Genomic DNA, 15,922 nt, shown 5'->3' with positions numbered 1-15,922 from the left:
TGTCATTTACAAAGTTCACACTGGAGAAACACTCAATCCAATTGCCGGAGCAGGGATGGGACCCCTAACGAATATCTCACATCTTGTACTGTTTTCAGTAAGTTTCCGATTTTAAGTGAGGCAGGACTGGGAGTTACACTGAGGAACATGCAGCTTGCGGGTTAAAGGTCGCCCATACGTGCTCCACACAGTAGTGTGTGTCTTCAGTGTGACCAGCAGGCACCAAGGGGAGCGGGAAATGTCCTCCTAAGAGCCCAAGGACATCTAGTGACTCCAGCCCTTTTTGTGTGTGTGTGTGTGCCCTCCCAGAACAAAACAGGGTCTCCAGGACAGCATATGTATGTGCCTGGCAGATGGGCCCACAGGCGCTGTGCACATCTCCATTAAATTCGGTCGAGATTCACCCTGAAATCCTGTGAGTGCTGCACTCCTGTGGTAGCAGTGCCCCTGCCAATAAGTGAGGTGGGCAAAACCTGGTCTCTCCCACAGTGACATCATTGGTGAAACGGAAGGCAGACTGAGGTCTTGGCTACTGAAGAGACACTTGGGTTATACCAGGTCTCAAGACATCAGGCCAAATATCACGGCTAACCTGCAGATTCAAGGTGCTGGGTGGGGGGCGGGGAGGAGGCAGTGTCGTGGACTCCCTCCAAAAGTATGAAGTCAGGTAGTCTCTCGCTGTTGGTTTAGCTGAGAGCTAGGGCAACACCAGGACTCTCACAAGTGTCCTTACACACCTGTGCTTTGGCCTGGCACAGTCAATCAGTTCCTGGCCTCGCTGACCACTATAGCTCTGCTTCCAAACACAGCAAAAACTTACAAGCTTCTACACCCTGGCCACCTGCGCTGTGAACACACACACACACACACATGCGGCCAGGCTGCCCCATGATGTTGGGAGCAAGCAGAAGGGCTCAGCTGCACTTTCACCTTGAGACCAAAACCTCAGGAGATTCGCCTTGACTAGGCCTAGACTACAGAGGTTTCCGAGCTCCGCGAAATGAGGGCGGGGCTACCGAGGCCCCGCCCCCAGGCGGCGCTCCAGCCGGGCTCCCAGGACTTGGCGACAGTCTTCAATCCTCACAGCCGCGGCCGGCGGCGCAAAGGCCGGCTCCGGCAGACGATGCGGCTGTGCGCCCAGGATGCTGTCGCGTTTGCTCCCGCTCCTCACCGCTCTCGCCAGCCTGAGCCAGGGCTCCCGCGCACACGGTAGGCTCCCCAGAGCTCGCTCTGTTGCTTTCAAACTTACACTCCGCGGAGAATCGGCTTGGATGGCCCTCTCCGGACCTCCGCGATTCCCAGCTCCGGCTCCTTCACGCTGGCAAAATTGGGTCTCGGGCTCACCTATTGTGGAAGTGGAGGAGGCTAAGATTAACCGTGGCAGCTCTGGAGTGGTCATCAAAGGATGTGTCAGGTCTATAGTTCCCATCCCGTACCCCTGTTCCCAAATCTATCCACCTCACAGCACACCATAACTTAACCCTTGCTTCTCTGGGGCTCTGACTCTTCCATGACTTCCCCACTTCTTAGACTCCTCTCCCCGAACCGAACCCTACCCATCTCACCCCCATCCTTCCCCTTCTCCCGTCCCCCACTCCCTGACCATCGCAGGTAGTCTTTAGCCCTCAACTCATTCCGGCTGCCACTTACCCCCCTCCCACTTTACCTACCCCTCAGCTCGAGCTAGGTTTCAGTGGCCCAGGAGAGATGAAACAGCGGACATAAATGGCATAGAAGCATGAAAACTGGGGTCCCAAAACACTTCTACAGGACTATAAAGTTTGAAGTAAATCCACACAGCCAGTCATGTGATCTACAGCCACATTGGGGATGTGTGGCCAGCCCAAACACCACAGACATGGGCTTAGTTTTTCATTCACCCTCCCAGAGTTTTGCAACCGAAACACAGTCTTGAGATTCAAAGGCAGTACACGAAAGAAAGCCAAAGGGGGCAGGGACAAGTGTATTTTCTGAGAATGACAGCGTCACTCAAAAAGAAACATGACTGGTGGAACTGATAGTTTTGAGAAGAAGGGAAGTGGGTGCAGAGCAGCCTTCAAGAGAAGTCATCTTAAAGGGTCAAGAAGGCTGGAGAGGAACAAGGGCTGTTGGCATTGCACACTCTTAAGTTGCAGAATTTAAATGGCAGAATTCATCAGCAGAATTTCCTCAGCCGGAACACATTAGCTGAAGGGAGCAGATTGCAGGAGTCTGGAGCTAACTCTTTGCCAGTGTATCGACCCTGTACAAACCTCTGTGTTTCATGTAACAATGAAATGGACATTCTTATTTGAATCTCAAGACTGAGTTTCTTGCCTTAGAGACCTCTGGGAGGAGGTCTGGGGCCACAGATGACTGATTCACTCTGCCTCTACTTCCAGACTCACCTAGGCATCTGGTTATAGCTAGAAACCAAGGAATGGGAAAAGCCCCAAGCCCCGAATCCCAAGATGTCTTCTGTGTCGGAACGCACAGTGATGTCCACAAGCAAGGTGTCTGTGTATCCAGGAAAGGCCAGGGGCCATGGCTTCAGGGCAGGGCTGGGATGAGAACTTAGTCTTGGGATAGTGCTAGAACAAGGACAGGAATTGGGCAGAGCCAGGGACTGGCTCACCTGCGAGCTCACTGCTCACACACATACCCCTCACTCCCAGCCAGCTTCCTGGAATGTTTCAGACTCAGGTTACCCTTGTCAGTCCCTCAGGAAGATTCTGATCACGTACAGCTATGGATAGAAGGACAGGACACTAGCTGTGGAATCAAACTCTTTCTGGATATAGGTCCTCACTGTGCCCCTTACTAACTCCACTGCCCTTGGGCAAATCAGTTGACTCTCTGGGCTTCTGTTTCTTCCTTAGTAAATTTTGCATGTGTCTAGCTTGAGCCCAGAGCTGCTGTGATCACTAAATGGACCATAGTACCCAGTATGTGAATTATAACCCTTCCCACTATCACCATCCTTTTCCTAGTCCCTGGGGATAGCTGTGATTTCTCTAGTGTTGGCATTCTTTTCCCCTAGGGACAGAGCTGCCCAGCCCCTTTTCTGTGTGGTTTGAAGCCAGATTTTTTGAACACATCCTCCGCTGGACACATATCCCAGATCAGACCAAGAGTACCTACTACGACGTGGCACTCAAGAAGTAAGAAACAGGGCCCAAAGGGTGTGGGGGGACCAGAAAGAGATAGGGGAAGGACTAGGTGACTGATTTACTGTTGAAATGAGACCAGAAGGGACTCTGACACACCTCTTTGACACATCCTTGCTTAAGCATCATGAGTTGAGCAGTGTGCTGGGATCCCTAAGGTGGGCAGCTGTTGGCTCTAAGGGCTTCCTGGGATTATGGGAATGTACTCACAAGTGTAACTAGATGAAAGGAAGCAGGGAATTCAGAGTGGGCTACCACATTCTTGTGGAGTATTGAGTTACTTAGCTTCCCACACAGAAGCCCTATAGACCATGGATGTCAACGGGGACCTTGACCGAGGAAGAGGGAGACTCTAGGACTAGGGTCCTGATGGTTGCTGCTCCCTTTCTGTCATTATGGGAACATTCCACCTTGGCCTTTTCCTTCCCCCTTAAGGAAGAGAGGCGTGGGTCCAAGCTGCCTCCCCAGTGCCTGCCCTGCTATCTCCTCAGGTACGGAACCACAAACTGGAAAGACATCCACAGCTGTAGAAAGGTCCAGGCATCGTCCTGTGATCTCACCAAGTGTACCCTGGATCTATATCGCAGCCGTGGCTACCTGGCCAGAGTCCGGGCAGTAGACAACAACAAGTATTCCAACTGGACCGTCACTGAGACCCGCTTCACAGTGGATGAAGGTGCTTTGCCTCTCCTAGACCTAGAACATGACCTTCTGGGACCCTTCCAGTCAGGAACTCCAGCCTAGGGCTCTTCTGCTGTTCTCATGGCTTCTCACATCACCAGGCTTCCTGGCCAGGGAACTTGTTGCCTCAACAGATCTAAAGCTGTCGGAGCTTTTAAAGGGACCTGACATTGTTTACCCTCCGTAAAAGAGGCCGTGGAGTGGTTGGCATGTCTGGCTCACGAGAAGCATCACTGTGAACTTGTAGAGTTTAGGCAGAGGTACTCATCCCTAAGCAGGTAGAGACAGAGTTCAGATGAGACCTGGCCCCTCATAGGGGTGAATCTCCCAGGTCTTGCCTTTGAGGCTGGAAGACACACTGAAGAAAAAAGTGAAGACAATTCGTGGGGAGTTCCAAGGGAGTCAGCCTGACCACGGTGGAATTCTTCCATCCACCCTGGGCCTGCACGGGATCTGGGTACGAGGTGGGCTCGTTCTGTGGGATTCAGAGCTCAAGGTAAAACTTGGAAGGTCGCTGGAAGGTCGCTGGTTCCCACGTGCAAGCTTATATGTGAGGGTCAGCTGCCTGCAGAAAGCATACCCTAGGGAGTAGCTTGAAAATTTGTGTTTCCAGGACCCAGGCTGAGAATTTCAGATTTCTCAGATGCCAGAAGACCTATAGCATCTGTAACACATTCCCTAAGAAGTTCTTATGTGGGGTAGAGTTGTAAACCCAAGGCCCAGGCTTTAGAGTGGGTAAGGTTTGACCCTGGAGTCAGGCTGTGGATGCATCCCTAGTTCTCAGCCTCATGCCTTTGCCCCTCTCCCTCTCAGTGATTCTGACGGTCGGGAGTGTGACACTGGAGGTAACACATGACCGCATCTTTGGGACGATCCATCCCCCCAGGCCCCAGATAGTCCCTGCAGGTGACGAGTATGAACAGATCTTCGAGAATTTCCGCAAATACATGGTTTCCGTCCGAAAGATTCAGGAGGAGAAGGTATGAGGTTCTCTAAGGCCACCAGACCAAGGCTACCTAAACTAGAATCACTGTAACATCCCCACTGGGGAGCTTGGCACACACAGGAAAGAGAGGTTATGGGGATCCAGGAGGGAACTGATAGAGGCATATCTCTCAAACTATTCCCAGGAGACAGTGAGGAGAACATGCCTACCAACAGCAGTGCGCAAGGCAAACACAAACACCCTTCAGTGTTTTCTTCCACGTTGTAGATAAGGAAACAGAGGCTCCAGATGTACTGGAATCCAACCCCTGTCGGCTAGACTCCATAAGATGCTCCTACCTCAGTTGTTTCTAATACTTTCTGTGAAGAGCTTCCACTTCTATAAAAGGCGCCCTTTGCTCTATTAAAGTAAAAGCAGTGGGCTGGGGTGATGGCTGAGTAGGTAACGAGTTTTCTATGCACAAGCAGGAGGATCTGAGTTCAAATCCCCACAAGCCACATAAAGCCAGACTCAGTAGCACACTTTTGTAATCCATTGCTCCTCCAGTAAGATGGAAGCTGGAAACAGGAGACTCTGAGGAAGCTTTAGGCGAGCTAGGAGTACCCAGTGGCAAACAATAAAGAGATCTTGTCTCAAACAAAGTAGAAGACAAAGACTGATATCTGATTGATCTCTGACTTCCATGAATGTGCTGTGGCACACGCACTGCATGCACACATACACACACACACACAAATGCACACATTCATGTGTATGCAATAGATATCACATGCACACACAAACACATACACACAAATGATTAGAACAAAACTAGACTGGGTAGTTAACAGAGACGATGGGCTGCACTGACAATCACGGGATTTGTTATCTTAGAAAAAGATGACTGAAGATACTTGGCAGTGTGCTCTCTAGAGAGCCCCACTCCCCCAGGGCTGGCTCACTTAGCAACAGCCCCTGTCTGGCATCTCAAAGCCCTGGGCTCATCTCCAGCAGAAAACCAAAACTAGGCCCCGCCCACCCTCAGCTTCTGTGTATCACGCCTAGAAGGATTGTTTACTGTTCTTTTGCCATTTCAGAACACAACCATGACAGTGGAACAGGAGAACTTCTCCCTCAAAGTCCCCAGAGAGATGGGAGAGTTCTGTATCAAGGTGAAGCCCTTGGTGGAAACCCGAAGTAACCGAGCAGAATGGTCAGAGGAGCAGTGCTTACGTCTCACGGAGCAATGTGAGTGGCCCAGACTGCAGACAGAGGGTGCTGGAACTGTCCAGAACAATCCAGAAAGCAATGCTCAGGGTGGCTGGTGCCCACATTGGGCCCAGAGCTTCTACATAGAGCCGTCATTCTTCACACGACCCATGGGAGAATTTGCCCCATCCTGCTTAGAATTATCCTAAGTAAAAAAAAAAAATTATCATAGGACATAAAAAGATAGTAAAATCTTAATACATTTTGGTTATGTCAATCACAATGACATCCCAGCATGCTTGTTTTTCTGTTTCATGTGCACATACACATTCAAAACAGAACTCCCGTGGCTCAACTGAGTCCTGGCAACTTCTGCGTTATCTGAATAGTTTAAGGCTTGTCGTGCAAATGGCATGGTGCCCCAAAATAGTTCAGCAGAACTGTAACAATTCAAAAGAATTCAAAACACAAAGCCAGTCACTACCCAGTGGTCACCAATAATGATTCACAAATCCAGAAGGCTTCAAGGAAGTAGGAAGATGGCTCAGTCCATTCAGTACTTGCCTCACAAGCGTGAGGAGGTGAGTTCAAATTCTCAAAACCCATGTAAAAGTTGGACATAGTGTGTGTTTCTGTGATCCCAACCCCCCTCCTCAGAAGAGGGGCCAGAAAGAGGGAGTCTAGCCAAATTAGTGAGCTCCTGGTTCAGTGAGAGACCCTGAAAAACAAGGTGGAAAACCAGGCACAATGGCACACACCTTTAAGGAGGCAGAAGCAGGTGAATCTCTGTATGTTCCAGGACAACCTGGTTTACATAAGTGAGTTCCAGGCTAGGAATGTTGCACAAGAGACCCTATGCCGCCATCACCCAAAAGAAAGAACACAAGCATGGTCAAGGAGAGACACTAATCTTGACCTTTGACCTGCACATGCATCCCACACATATGTGCACATACAACACAAACACAACACCACTACATCATACTACACATAAACACACACACACACACACAAACCACACACACAGCTCAAAGGACCCCTTAATAGACAGGAAATCAAAGCCCAAGTTTCAGCAAAGCAGGAGGAATTTACCAAGGGTCAAAACTTTCTTAAGCATCCACATCAAACTCCAAATACTAATTTCTCTGCTTCACCAAATAGAGATAAAAAAAACAGATAATGCTGACCAAAGTGGACAATTAAAAAAAATCTCCAAAATAGCATAGTTGAGGCAGTTATAAGGGATTCTTCAATCTTTTCTTTCTGTCCATGATAACTTGCTGGGTGTGCTGTTATCCAAAGTGTGCCTTTTCTCTGGGCCACAACTTGCTAGAATTATTACCAATGCTACCAGCAGAACCTGTCTCGACAGCACCCCAGCAAGATCAGCCACTCATCCTCAGTAGTTTAATAAAGACTCAGAGTGAATGGCAAAAATGGAAAATTTATTCAATGTGGCCACATGGGGACAAGAAACAAACATGACTAGTGACCCTGAAAGCCGATTTTCCAGGGTATTAAGGGCATGAAAATCAACATGATGTTTAGGTTTAGAGTCGGGAGAGGGGGGAGGAGGCGTGCAGGACTAAGCAGACCAGGTCAGGGTGCATGGCTCCACCTATCATCGCGTGAACCTTCATCATTATCTCAACTTCAGTCTCTCCCGTTGGTCTGTTGTCAGAACTGTGGGAAATCTCCAGGAGACAAGTTCCCCTTGACTGGCACCAGGCTTCGGCCTTCTTCTCCCAGCACGAGACTCCTAGGGAAAGCCAGCCAGTTCCTATAGTCAGATAGCCAAAAGAAGGGTGTTGGAAAGTCTCTTCAGAATAGCTTCACTCCTGCCAGGAGGTGACACTGGGGTCCTTCCACCTGAGCACAGCTGAGCTTTCCAGGGACCCCTCTCTCCTGTTCCTGTTTGGTCCTCCTCAGGGCCACTGTGGGAAGGGCTCCTCCCTGCCCTGAGTATCCCAGAAGACACAAACAATGCTGACCTGGCTCCCTGACAGAGCTGCTCGAGTCAGCAGGAACTGGTTCCGGGCCCTCAGCCAGGGGCCCAGGCCCTTTCCCAGGATGGGTTATCAAGTGTAGTTGTGTCTCATCCTTGGGAGCCTTTCAACCTGCTGACTGCCCAGAGGGAACCATAGCTAGCAAGTCATGGCAGCTGATGTAAGTGTCCACATTGTACCCAGTGTGTGCTCTAGGAGTGTCCCATCCAGCAAACATGAAAGGGACTCTTCACAGAGTTGTGATATATTCCAGTGTAGCTCACTGTCGTGAAAGACCCAGTGCAGAATAAGTCACCAAATGTATGTCAGCCGCTTTGTGTGCTGCTGGGATTTTCATCATCCTATGTACAAAAGGTTTGCTGGAATCTTGGCTTTATTGCTTACATGTGACCTAGAACGAGTGGCTTAGTGTCTCAGGACCTCAGGATCTCAATATGTAAAATGGGTTGATGCTGGCATCGACAGCTAAGAAAGCTACCAGGGTCAGGCAACACAGGTGCGGTGTCTGAAAACCATCCTGAGGCGGTTTTGTAACTTTTCCCGTTGAATACACAGACAGTGGGACTCGTATTCTTTACAACGGATTCGTTAGTTTGTCCACAGCTCATAAGAGGTACAGCTGGGATTTAGATACAGATGCCTCAGGCTCAGCTCTCACCTACAGTTTTCCCTTGCCTCAGTGTTTCATTGGCCATTGTGGTAGTCCCCCAGAGGCAGAGCCTATGTGTTACTGAAGGAACTGGTGACAACTGAACCTTTCTAGGAACCTAGATACATCTCGGGCTCTGGTCCACCAATTGCCTGTGGGGATGACCTGGGGCCATTCACCGAGTATGTTCTCATCATAGCCAAGGGATCTCTGGGGACTGTACCTTTTGTGCCTCAAACCTATCCTTCTGGGTCTGCAGATTTCACCTTGACCAATCTCAGCATCCTCTTCACTTCCATCCTGATACTCTGCGGAGCCCTGGTCTGCCTGGCTCTCCAGCACTACATCCGGCGACGCCCGGGGAAGTTGCCTGCAGTCCTGGTGAGTGCTCTGTCCCTTCCTATATTCCTGTATGGTCAGGGCATCCTCATCCAGCACTGTGGAGGGCAAGCACACACTAAACCCAGTCTGGAGAACAGTGCCTCTCAGTAGCCCAGAGACCGCATGCACACGCAGGTGCACGCATGCTGAGTTAGCATGGTTTTGTCATCCAGGCAATGGCCTGTGGAGCAGCCGCTGGACATCATGAATTGGTCCCGGTTATTATCCTCATTTTAATCAGTGGTAAACTAGGTTGCTTGTGCTCACAGGGTCACACAGTTGGGAGGAGTTGTAGGGGAGGTTTGGTATCATCCTATGGTGAGGCTGCTGAGAGAGGAGTCTGCAAGACAGAAAGAGGGCTAGAGCGGTCCTAGAGAGGAGAGAGCAGAGTGGAGAGCTGACCCATAGAGAAAAGGGCTTGTGGGGAAGCCAGGACCTCCTTCCTCTATCAGACAGAGGCATATGTGATAAACCAGCCTCCAGAAGCCATCCTATAAGAATCCCATACCTCTGCTTGTCTCTGGCCTGGTCTCAGGCTGTGTCAGAGGTGGCTAGCCACAGCCCCTGGACCCTGGATAATATATGCACTATTAATGTATGATAGATGGCTGTAGACCATGTATATATGGACCTAGTTGGACAGGCACTGGGAAGGGAAACAACCCTATAGAGGAGTCCTGGAGTCTCTAGGAAAAATAAGGAGACACAGGTACACACATACATGCAGGAAGAGGAGGGGGGAGAGGGAGAGGAGAGAGGAGAAAGTGAATGTATGTGTGTGTCAAGATGGGATGGCCTGGCCTAATCGGGGCCTTTGCCTAGGCAAGAGTCCATTCTCAGGTCAATGACACAACTGGTAAAGAACTCTAAGGAAGAGATGGGCGAGCCAGCACTTACAGTTCTCAAGGGTTTACTAGTTCTTCCTGCATCTAGCTAAAGTTTGTCCTCATCATCTCTCGCCGTGCTCCCGGGAGATTCAGTTCCCCAGACGCATGTCCCTTGGCTTGTTCCAAGGGAACTTTAGCTCATAGTCTGTGCAGGGGCTAGGAGCCTGGGTGCTGGTGGTTTGGGGTGAATGAACCACACTGCTGAGCCTGGCTCTGTGGAGAGTGGGATCCAGGAAGTGGGAGAGGGCAGCCCTGTGCCTGGAGAGGCTCAGGGATGAGTAAAATGGTGTTTGAGCTAACTACAGAGCATCCTCCCTAGTTACAAGTGCTGTCAGGGAAGAAACTGCAGATGTAGCCTTGAGGAGTTCCCTGTACTTGATACCAGCCCGTGCCAGCCAGTTGTAAATGTAACATGAAATAGACAGAGATTAGAGATTACCAGATGCCCAGAATGACAGGCAACTGCTTGTTGATTCCTTCTGAGCCTGTGCGTCGCAGCTTTGCTGTTCCCGTGAGAGCTTTGCTCCTCTGATTTAAACTGCCCAGGTCCACTTAACAGTTGCCCCTGTCTGTGGGCGTGACTTGTGTGAGAGAGCCCTGGCACGTTCCTGAATTTACTCTGAGCCATCTGCCGATTTGAGCTGAGCCTCCAGCAGGTCATTGAAGTCAGTTCTATGTCAGTTCTATGAAGCAAACTGGGGATCGCAAATCCAGATAGCTGTGTATAACTCTGGGTTTGTCCTTTTTGTTGATGACTCCAAGCATATCTTCTAAGCTCTCTGAGCCTTGGGTTTTTCTCTAGGACACAGGGGTGATGAAACTCCTATAGAATTGCCAGGGAGTACGATTCCACCCAGCATATATTTATTGAGTGTCTTTTACTTAACCTGGACGATCCAACCATTGCACACACTTCACCTTCACCATCAGAAGGATCGTGCTGTCGTTAATTTCATCTATGGATGAGAAACTAAAATTTAGAAAAAGGATATTGGCTCAGTGACAAGCTGCTAAAAGATACAACCTTCATCGCTAATCACTGTGGCCACTGTGGACCTAGTTGGCCATAGTGGACATAGTAACAGGGACACAACCAAGAGGCATTGCTTTGGAGTCATTAAGCGTCAAGGAAATGCGGGCAGGGGTGCAGCAGAGTCAATCAACAAACCTGACTCAGCTCAGCGCTTACAGAGAGGAGTAAGACTGGATGGTCACTGCCTCTACAGTTCACATTGCAGTGTCTTAAGTAGAGTTGCTAGGGCTGCAGTGAGATTCCGGGACCAAAAAGCAAGTTGGGGAGTAAAGAGTTCGTTGACCTACACTTCCATATTGCTCATCGTCAAAGTCAGTCAGGATAGGACTCAAACGGGGCAGGATCCCAGAGACAGGAGCTGATGCAGAAGCCATGGACAAACAGCTGACTGACTTGCTCCCCATGGCTTGCTCAGTCTGCTTTCTTTTATTTAATAGTGAAAATTCAGATGTATTATGATTGGTATTGATATTTTTTAAATTTAAGAAAATTTATTTTCATTATTTTATGTTTATGAGTGTTTGCCTGCATGCATGTATGTATGTATGTGTACCATATGAGTGCCTAATCCCTGCAGAAGCCATAAGAAAGCATTGGACTCCTGGAACTGGAGTTAGGGATGGTTGTGAGTCACCATGTGGGTCCTGGGGACCAAACCCAGTCCTTTGCAAGAGCAGCAAGTGATCTTAATCACTGAGCCATCTCTCCAGTCCCTGATGAGTACCCAGGATCACCAGTCCAGGGACTGGGCCCTCCCCTATCGATCACTAACGAAGAAAATGCCTTACAGCAGATTTTGTGGAGGTATTTTCTCAACTAAGCATCCCTCCTTTCAGATATCTCTAGCTTGTGTGTCAAGTGGGCATAAGATCAGCCAGCACATAGAGGAGCTAAGTTTAGGAAGAAGGAAGGAAGGAAGCATGGGGAAAATGGCTGCACACTGGTTTGGCCTGCAAAGTCCCTCTGAAGACGTGGCATCCGAGCTGGATAAAGAGGACACAGACAATTGGAGTGCTAAGAGTATCCCTAGGACAGTGGTCAGCAAGGGCCCTGTGACAGGGCTACCCTTGCCTTGCCCAGGACAGGAAGGGTACCACCATGGAGAGAGCAGAGGGACAAACTGAAGTGTTAAGTGACTTCCCCGGGACCCTTAGCAACTAAGGAGAGTGAGCCCTCGGCTGCAAGCTACAAAACTCAAAGGGTGGCAGGATAGAAAGATGGGGTGGGGTGGGGTGGGGTTAAACGCACTGGGGCACCTAGCTACTTACTCCCTATGACTAGCCTCAGTGACTTCCATGCACTGCACACACAGGTGCTTACTTAGCAACTAGTTCTTACTTGGGACTGATGTTGAAAGAGTTTGAAATACACTTCAGTATGGGCCTGGCTTTCCAAGCCTCCTCCAGGCCGCAGAGATTTCTCCAGTCTCAGTAAGACCCCATGAAATGTGGCCCTGGGAACACTAGTTACCTGTGTCCCTGCCTGGGCCAAACCATGAAGTCCCCTTGGGAGAAAATTCTAACGTCAGTACGAATCTGAGGAGCACCCTGCAGGCTGTTCCCGCTCTACACCTCCCCCACAGTTGCTCACCTGGCACCTGAGAAGGTCCTTGCAGGTGGCCACACCTCTCACTGTATAAGTCTCATTGCTGTGGCAAAGGCCTGTGCCCGGCAAAAGCAACTCGAAGAAGGGAGGGTTTGTTTGGGCTCACGGTTTGAGGTGCAAGGCCACCACGGGAGGGAAGGCATGGCAGCAGGAGCGTGCGACAGCTGGTCGCATTCTACAGTCAGGAAGCAGAGAGGTGAATGCTGGTGCCCAGCTCACATTCTCCTCTCTATTCACCCCAGGACTCCAGCCCACGGGATAGTGTCATATCCAGGGTAAGTCTTCCAAGCTAACACCCTTATACTTTGTAGAACCACATGGTTCTCAATACAGTCAAATTGAGCATGACACTGGTCACACTCACCCTGCCTCTCCTCCCAGGTCTTCGAGAAGCCCCATGACTTCCTCCCAGTCAACCCTGTCTGCCCAGAAACTCTTAACACCGTCCACATCCTGGACTTGGAGGCCTTCCGGAAGGTGTCCCCAGAGCTGAGAGACTCAGTCTTGCATGGCAGCACGGATAGTGGCTTTGGTAGTGGCAAGCCTTCACTGCAGACTGAAGAGTCCCAGTTTCTCCTCCCTGGCTCCCACCTCCAGGCACAAGGGACTCTGGGAAAGGAAGAGCTTCTGGAGCTACGGGACAGCTGTGGGGACAACACAGACAGTGGGATCTGCCTGCAGGAACCCAGCTTACATTCCAGCGTGGGGCCCGCCTGGAAGCAGCCATTTGGATTCACCAGTCAGGGCCAGGAAGACAGTGACATTAACTTAATCCAGAGTTCTCCAGGACAGCCTAAGAACACACAGAGTGACTCTGCCTTGGACCATGTCCATCTCCTAGAACCTGGAGTCCCTGAGGAGAAAGACCAAGTCATGGTGAGATCCCAGGGCTACCAGAAACAGACCCAATGGAAGGAAGGGGCAGCAGACCCAGCAGGACATGTGGACAAAGAGATTTCCTTGACAGATGACTTTGACCCTAAACTCAGGGTGTGCTTGCAGGCTGAGTTAACTTGGCCTCCACCAGCTCTGGCCAAGGGTTATTTGAAACAGGAATCCCAAGGTCAGACCCCAGCACCAGCAGGGACCCCGAGTAAGCAATGGAGTCAGCTGACTGAAGAATGGTCACTCCTGGGCGTGGTTAGCTGTGATGACCTAAGCACAGAGGGCTGGAATTTTGCCCATAAACTTGCCCCTCTGGACTATGGGGCAGCCCCTGGTGGCCTCCTGGATAGCTTTGACTCTAACCTGGCCACCCTGCCGCTGATCTCCAGCCTGCAGGTAGAGGAATGACATGGTCTAAGGGCTCGTTGTATTCCAGCCATGCCTGCTCTCCTGCCTGCACTAGGAGGGCCCAGGGGTCAAAGAAATGTGTGGGCCTTTTTCTACAAATCCACCAAGGCCAGCTAGCCAGGCCCCACAGGGCAGGAAAAGGCCATCTTGCTGGGCAAGTGTCCGGTACATGGGAGGTTGTATCTGCTTCTGCTGAGATGGGCCGTGCGGACTCCAGCCTAGCTGAGCAGGGTAGACAGAGACCTCACTCCTCAGGGCTGGGTTCTGTACTGGAAGAACCTGTGTTTGGGAGGAACCCCGGGGATTTCTAGATATGGTAAGGTTACCGGGCTTAAGTCAGAACAGCCTGGAGGTCCACAGAGGAGCGGGAGTAGCCAGCCTCCTGCAGAGTACAGAGGGAGCAGGAACCAGGCTTAATGTTGTTACGGAGAGATGCGCCCCGACTTGGACATGGTACCTGTAACTGGAAGATCTTGAGGTGCATGCCACCCTGAATGATCAGCCAGGTACTTCAGAACCATGGGGCTAAAGGGACTGAGAGTCACAATCTGTGACTCTTGTGGGGTGTCTCTGTTATCCATCTACAGACAGCTCCCTTTTTTGACATCTGTGTCCCCCCCCCCCCCGGCTTATCTTCAGTGGCCGAGCCATTGCTCCTTGCCTCTCACTATTGTGCTGACAGGCCAGACAAACTATGGTTGTCTGTGTTAGCACACTACCCTTTATGTGGCCTTTGGGCGTAGACACTGGCCCAGCCTTAGGGCTTAGATATCTGTATTTGCTGCTGTTTTCTAACTACAGACCCAGAGAACAGGGTCCTGAGCTGCCATGACCTTGGTCCAGCAGCTTCTTCAGAGAACTAAAATAAGAGTGAATCGTTAGGAAATCCCTCATGCTGAATGTTAGACAATTTGGCCCGGGGGTGATATTTTCGATCTTGCCATCCTCTGGGCTAGGAGGAAGTAGATTGTGGAAACCATCTGCCCACAGGTAGCTTCTGCCTCATGCCAAGGTCTCAGAGATCTTGCAGGAGCTTAGGCCCTTGTGCCAAGATAGCTGCTAGTAACTGGAGCTCAGGGCTGGTCCCACTTCCCTAGACTGTATTTGAGACCTGTGCTCAAAGGACAGTTTGCAGCCTCCAAGCAAGGATGCTGGAGAAAGGGCAAGGCTGCTGGTCCCCTCATAGTGCCTATCCCTGAGCCCGGATTTTCTCTGAAGCTTTCTGAGAACCGGCTGTGTGACCTGGGAGAGCCAGCCATGAGCTTGCCACTCTGCCAAGAAGGTCACGATGCCAGCCTGGTACCAGAGCTCCTTGTGAAGTTGGAAGGATTCCTTGGGATTGCCTAGGAACCTTTATTTATTTATTTTGCTCCCTTATTTATTGGAGAGGCAGCATAGCACAGGCGCAGGGCTCAGGGTCTCTTAGAAGCTCTAGTTTTGACTGCACTGTTTCTAGCTGTGTGACCTTGGGCAAGTCACAATTTCCTCTTTGCGCCTCAGTTCCTGTCTGTATGTAAAACTTGAAAAGTTCCTAACAAGCCCAATCTCTCAGACTGTGGAGTCCCACCGAGAAAAAGGGCATGAATGTGCCCCCAACGGTGAGCGAATGGTGCGTGTTTTCATTACAATAAATGGGTGTTTTATGAAAACCATCACGTTTCTCATGGTAACTGTGGACCACTGGTGAGGAGATAGTCTGCAGACCTGGGCCCATGCGGACAGACCCAACTTCAGCATTAACTGTGACCTTGGGGAAGGCACATGTTCTCTCACAGTTTCTGATTGCCCAAAGGTGACACAAAAGTGACAGTTGTCATGGTGAAATCATGAGGTTGAAATGAGATCATGGATGAAAAGAGATTACTGTGGTACCCACATCTGGCATTCTATGGGTAAACATCTGTCAAGGGCTGTTAGGGCAGAAAGGGAAGCAGACTGCTTTTCTTAGAAACAGATGAAAAATGACGGAGAGGGGTTTGGGGTGTTCTTTCAGAAGACTACATGGTGGAAAGTGCACCCCAGTGTTTGGGATGGGAGTTCTGACAATGTGGGACTCCAGGACGGAAGTGAGCCAGATCTGCAGACACTGTGCCCGCTCACCTCACCC

The 15,922-nt window shown here is 50.4% G+C and overlaps 1 protein-coding gene across 2 annotated transcripts; it reads left to right on the top strand.

The window, feature by feature from the left end:
* The first annotated feature begins 1,085 nt into the window (after positions 1-1,085).
* Il10ra (interleukin 10 receptor subunit alpha) lies at positions 1,086-15,422 on the top strand. Of its 2 annotated transcripts, XM_057768996.1 has the most exons (8): positions 1,086-1,209; positions 3,020-3,140; positions 3,638-3,822; positions 4,641-4,807; positions 5,850-6,000; positions 8,876-8,997; positions 12,765-12,797; positions 12,904-15,422. In XM_057768996.1, exons 1-8 carry the CDS (start codon positions 1,143-1,145, stop codon positions 13,813-13,815), a joined length of 1,758 nt encoding a protein of 585 aa, XP_057624979.1. In that variant the 5' UTR covers positions 1,086-1,142; the 3' UTR covers positions 13,816-15,422. The 2 variants fall into 2 exon arrangements, with proteins under 2 accessions (XP_057624979.1, XP_057624980.1); XM_057768997.1 differs by lacking the exon at positions 12,765-12,797.
* The last annotated feature ends 500 nt before the right edge of the window (positions 15,423-15,922 follow it).

This window comes from Chionomys nivalis, chromosome 4, assembly GCF_950005125.1.
Source record: "Chionomys nivalis chromosome 4, mChiNiv1.1, whole genome shotgun sequence".
Taxonomy (NCBI): Eukaryota; Metazoa; Chordata; class Mammalia; order Rodentia; family Cricetidae; genus Chionomys; species Chionomys nivalis.
This window is presented reverse-complemented; position numbering and strand designations above follow the sequence as displayed.